Raw genomic sequence first — 5,816 nt, forward strand, 5'->3', positions numbered from 1 at the left:
TGATCAGTTTACCGACTGAGAGTCATAACCTACCTTAATAATAATAATAATAATAATAATATAAGACATTTTTAACCTCCTGCAGTACCTCAGCCGACCCCAAGGGTCACTGAACCCGTTGAAGACCCGCTTTAAATCATACCATAATCTCAGCAGTAAAACTGACCCTGATCACTGGACGTGACTGCAGTACTACACACTGGATGACCGTAGTACTGCAGTTAGTACTCTGGTGTCCAGTTCAAATACTGCCTTCAAATACTACCTTCAAATACTACGTTCAAATACTACCTTCGAATACTCTCAGTCTCCTGTACACGTTCAGCTCTTATGTAATCTATAACCAGTGCTGCCTCCTACAGACAGTCACTTCCTGTTGGAGCAGTAGATCTGGGGCAGTTACAGAGGGGCAAATACAGAGGGGCAGTTACAGAGGGGCAGTTACACAGGGGCAAATACAGAGGGGCAGTTACAGAGGAGCAGTTACAGAGGGGCAGATACGGAGGGGCAGTTACAGAGGGGCAAATTCAGAGGGGCAGATACAGAAGGGCAGTTACGGAGGGGCAGTTACGGAGGGGTAGATACGGAGGGGCAGATACAGAGGGGCAGATACAGAGGGGCAGATACAGAGGGGCAGATAAAGAGGGGCAGATATGGAGGGGCAGATACAATCCAGAGGGGCAGTTACAGAGGGGCAGATACAGGGGGGCAGATACAGAGGGGCAGGTTCAAATACATCAGGAAACAGCTAGATGAGTATGGGGGGCAGGGAGGGGCATCTGGATTCAGTTCAGATGTACAGACGAACCACAGACAATACTGCAGTACTACTACAGTACTGCAGTATTGTCTCTGCTGCAGGTCACTGTGACCTTGGTCCGCCTGCAGAGGGCACAGTGGGATGTGTGCATGGGTGAGGTTGGGGGGGGCGTTAGCTGCTTCGTCAACACTGTGACTTACACAGTCACCACAGAGAGGGGGGGGGAGAGGGGAGAGAGCAGGTGAGGTTGTGATGTTCACACTGTGATGAACCTGCAGACACAGCAAACAGCAGTGGGTGTGTGTGGCTGAGGGGGGAGGAGGGGGAGGTGACAGGGGGAGGAGGAGAGAGAGTCTGCTCCTCTGCTCCTTCCCTCTCTCTGTGGACTTCATGGGTCTTGACGAAACCCAGAGTCTTCGCGCCTCTCGGAACTCCAGACGCAAAAATCTCCGGAGCAGAGAGTTCTCCACGGTCGGTAAGAACCTGACATCACAAGGTCAACAGGTCAACGGGTCAACAGGTCAATAGGTCAACATCTGTTGGATCACAGAACATCACAGAACAAAGAAATAAAAAAATATATTTTTAGTTTAGTTCAGTTCAGTGAAGGAGGAGGAGAGGGAGGAAGAAAGGGAGGAGGAGGAGGAGAAGGAGGCGGAGGAGAGGGGGAGGGGGGCGTTGTCCTCTCTGTGTTTCTGACTGTGTTTACTCTCCTGCCTGGTGACAGCGTCTCGGTGTTGGCTGGAACAGTCAAACATAAACTGTGATGAGGAACGAGTGGAAAACTGGAGCTCTTCATCGCGATGATGACGATGATGATGATAATGACAATGGTTATTGAACCTACTGTGGAACATGAGAACAGAGAATCGATCGATTCTCTGTTCTCATGTTCAACATGAGAACAGAGAATCGATCGATTCTCTGTTCTCATGTTCAACATGAGAACAGAGAATCGAACGGTTGACCTTTTTTTGTTGTAAGGCTGGAGGGCTAACGGTGCTAAAGTGCTAACGGCGCTAAAGTGCTAACGCCAACATCGTTTGTTGTTGTTGGAGGAATAATGGAGCGTTCAGTTTGGAGTGAACATGAACCTACTGTGGAACAGGAGAACAGAGAATCGAACGGTTTACCTTTTTTTTGTTGTAAGGCTGGAGTGCTAACGGCGCTAACGTGCTAACGGCGCTAAAGTGCTAACGACGCTAAAGCGCTAACGCCAACATCGTTTGTTGTTGTTGGAGGAATGATGGAGCGTTCAGTTTGGAGTGAACATGAACCTACTGTGGAACATGAGAACAGAGAATCGAACGGTTGACTTTTTTTTGTTGTAAGGCTGGAGTGCTAACGGCGCTAACGCCAACATCATTTGTTGTTGATGGAGGAATGATGGAGCGTCGGCGGTCTGGAGACTGGTCCAGGTCGTGGTCACATGTTCAGACGCGAGGTCGCATGTTTGAGTTCCTCCCGCGTTTCGCACTCTGAGCGGCGGGTTCTGACGGACGCCTGACGTCAACGTTCACGCTGCTGTTTACACATTCGCGCTGTTAACCCCCGAGGCCCTGGAACCACGTCTGCCTGCGGTTGGCCTTTAAAGGTGGTGCGCACCGTCATCAGTCAGCACTGTTTACACTGCTCCACCGTGCCGCGACGTCTGTATTTTTAACTCTGCATGATTTCAGGAAGTGTTCTGGAGAAATGAGCAGATTTATCTTTTGTTGATGTGGTCTTCAGCGGCACATCTGTGTCTGCCTCGTACACAGACGTGTACTGGCGTGTACTGAACCTCATGTTGATCCAAGTCTCGTTTCTTCACAGGACAGAGAGCTGCGGCCAGAAGAAATGGACGGTGAGTTTCCTCCACTGGAGTAGTTTTTATTCCAATCCCAGCACCCACCAGCAGAGGGCACCCTACACTTTGAACATCACAGCATCACGTGTATACTGTTTACACGGTGACAACATGAAGACGGAGTGTGGGGTTTAGGCTCAATTTTTTTTTTTTTGCACCACATCCGTGTGATCGCTCCCGATCCGACGGCTGCCGTCATCGTACCGTATCATCGTCATGTAAACAGTAGAGAGCGGTAGAGAGACGATCATTCGGAGTGAACGTGAATGCTAAAACCAAAAGTCCATACAAAACGACCCCTGCTGTTAGAGCTGGGGATCGAACGTCTGACCTTCCAGCTGTAAGGCCCGGATGACCGACCACTCTTCCCATGTGTCTCACAGAGCTGCGGGACGCGTTCAAGGAGTTCGACAAAGACAAGGATGGTTTCATCAGCTGTAAAGACCTGGGCAACTGTATGCGGACCATGGGCTACATGCCCACGGAGATGGAACTGATCGAGCTGAGCCAGCGGATCAACATGAACCGTGAGTACCCGCCCGTCGGGCGCACGACGCCGGGCGTCGGGGTCCGCTGTGATGTCATCACAACAATGCTCTGCTTCCAGTGGGGGGGCACGTGGACTTCGAGGATTTCGTGGAGCTGATGGGCCCCAAGTTGCTAGCTGAGACGGCGGACATGATCGGGATCAAAGAGCTGAAGGACGCCTTCAGAGAGGTGAGGAAGAAGAACCGAAGACGAAGAAGAACCGATGTTAACTGTCACTCACGTTCCTCGTCTGTTCCTGCAGTTTGACACCAATGGTGACGGCGCCATCAGCACCACCGAGCTCCGGGACGCCATGAGGAAGCTGTTGGGTCATCAGGTGAGTCCGCCACGAGTTCGGGAAACGGAAGTCGGTCTGAGGTTGGTGGCGCTACGCTTTTAGACTCGATGATGGTTTTGGGTTTTATTCTCTTTCTGTTCATAATAATAATAATAAAAATAGGAAAAAAAATCTATCCTAAATTTTTGTGTTTACACAGATCTGCCTCTGGGAGGCGCTAGATACTTAGGTATAATAACGGGGAAATTAAAGAACCACCAAAAACGAATCCAGGCCCCAGCGAGATTTGAACTCGCGACCCCTGGTTTACAAGACCAGTGCTCTAACCCCTGAGCTATGGAGCCGTGTTGATGACATCACCAGCTGCTGACTTATTTTACAGCTACGTTGCTCCGGTGACGTTAGTCAAGGCGGAGATGGAACCTGTTCTTCATGTAAACAGACCGGGCGGTTTGTGTTTCCGGGTTTTGTTGTAGTGTTTAAGTCCCAGCGTCGACACCAGAAAATCACATTTTTTACTTTTAGGAAAATGTTAAAAAAAAAAAGGAGGAACTTTGTCGTTACAATTTCATCTTCTTCGCCAATGTGTATACATATGTATAATATATATATATATATTATATATATTTATATATTTTTATATATTATATATATATTTTTATATATTTTTATATTATATATATATATATTTTGATATTATATATATATATATTTTTATATATATATATATATTTTTTTTTTTAGGTTGGTCTGAAGGAAGTTGAAGATATCCTGAGGGACGTGGACCTGAACGGTGACGGACTGGTGGACTTTGGAGGTAGTGGGATTTGCGGCAGACTTTACGATGTCGTCGTCGTCGCTCTCCGCTCACCCACAGCTCTCTCTCTCTCTCTCTCTCTCTCTCTCTCTCTCTCTCTGTCCCCAGAGTTTGTACGAATGATGTCCCGCTAAGATCGTGAACGTACCTCCTTGCGACCTAGTGCCACAGGGGGCCCTGCTGAGAACGTCTGAGCCACTGGAACGAGAAGAAAAACTGGAATTTTCTTTCGAGTCACCTCACGCTTCGAATCCATTCAGAGTTCTTCCCGAAGAGTGAGGTGAAACGCTGTAGCCTGACGACGGTTGTCAAGTTCCTGCACTTTATTTTCTCCTTGAGTAACTTCCTCGGTGGACGGACTGTTGTTCGTTTGTCCTCTCCGTCAGATGTCCCCAACCCGGATTGGTCAAATGCAGCCTAACGGTAATAGCACATATTCTCCAGAGGGGGGGTAAAAACTGTACTTCAAGTAGTACTGTAAAATGGGACTTTTATTTTGAAGCTGGAAACTCGTCTTCAACGAAAATACTCCTAAAACTTCGTCAATAAAAAATAAATAAATAAATAATAAACAATCATTTAAAATTTTTTTTTTCAAGCTGGTCTTCAACGCTTTACGTAGACTTTTATTTTGAAAATACTCCTCCTTAAAAAAAAATACTCCTAAAACATTGTCAATAAAAAATAAATAAAAATTAAATAAATAAAAAATAAACAATACATTTTTAAAAAAACAAAAAAACTTAAATTTTTTAAAAAAATTATTGTTTTTTTATTTTTTTATTTTTCAAAATAAAATTCCAAAGTAGGTACTGCGATACGAACAAAGGTGCAGTAACATTTGTTAACTAGTCTCAGCTGACCCCAGTACTAACCCGCCACCCTCGGGTTGGGGACCTCTGTTCTACGTGGCTAGTTTGTGTCCAGCTAAATGTCACTTTTTGTTGCGTACGACGCTGAGTGAGCGACTGTAGGAGCGTCATTCTGTTTCCTTCCTGCTGTCCGTTCGAAATACGTACGGTTGGTTCTGTGTGTAGGTTCTAGCACTTTACTGCGTCCGTGTCTTATATACGGTCTATATATATATATATACATATATATAATCACTGTAGTGAATGTGACGGTGTCGTGTCTGTGTCTGTGCTCGATGTCGGCGTCGACGTACGTCCATCTGATCGTGGTTTTTCTGCATGCCAAAGACGAGACTTTCATACTTTCATTATGCACATTTGTATTTTTGTCTAATAAAATATTTGGAACGTAGGAATATTTCAAAGTGTTTACATTACATACATCCTGACTCTGTTCATGAAAAAAAAAAAAAAAAACAAAAGCAATAGTGTAAACTGTTCTGGTTTTTGTTTTTCCAAACATCAGTGAGGAATAAAACACAGTTGTTTAAAGGTTTGTCATCGTCGGTGTCGTACGTTTTTTTTTTTTCTTTTTTCAGAGGAAGTCGCCGCAGCTGCAGCGACACCCACGACAAACGTGATTGTTCTGGTCGTATGACTACGTCCTGACCTGAAGGACTTTTCACATTAACGTTCACCACAGACCCCCCCAG

The 5,816-nt window shown here is 46.0% G+C and overlaps 1 protein-coding gene and 1 non-coding gene across 2 annotated transcripts in view; one reads left to right on the top strand and one right to left on the bottom strand.

Annotated features, from left to right (window-relative positions):
• cabp1a (calcium binding protein 1a) overlaps positions 1 to 4,881 on the top strand; it is a 7,384-nt gene extending 2,503 nt beyond the window's left edge. The window contains exons 3-8 of the mRNA XM_017042896.2: positions 2,576 to 2,606; positions 2,993 to 3,136; positions 3,217 to 3,326; positions 3,400 to 3,474; positions 4,180 to 4,252; positions 4,361 to 4,881. Of these exons, the coding sequence (XP_016898385.2) occupies positions 2,576 to 2,606; positions 2,993 to 3,136; positions 3,217 to 3,326; positions 3,400 to 3,474; positions 4,180 to 4,252; positions 4,361 to 4,386 (459 nt within the window). The 3' untranslated portion in view covers positions 4,387 to 4,881. The remainder of the gene's footprint in view (positions 1 to 2,575; positions 2,607 to 2,992; positions 3,137 to 3,216; positions 3,327 to 3,399; positions 3,475 to 4,179; positions 4,253 to 4,360) is intronic.
• On the bottom strand, positions 3,707 to 3,779 carry trnat-ugu (transfer RNA threonine (anticodon UGU)). Its single transcript has one exon. It is a non-coding gene; the product is annotated as a tRNA-Thr (tRNA).
• Positions 4,882 to 5,816: the final 935 nt, after the last annotated feature.

This window comes from Cynoglossus semilaevis, chromosome Z (genome assembly GCF_000523025.1).
Source record: "Cynoglossus semilaevis isolate Cse_v1.0 chromosome Z, Cse_v1.0, whole genome shotgun sequence".
In the NCBI taxonomy this organism is placed as follows: Eukaryota; Metazoa; Chordata; class Actinopteri; order Pleuronectiformes; family Cynoglossidae; genus Cynoglossus; species Cynoglossus semilaevis.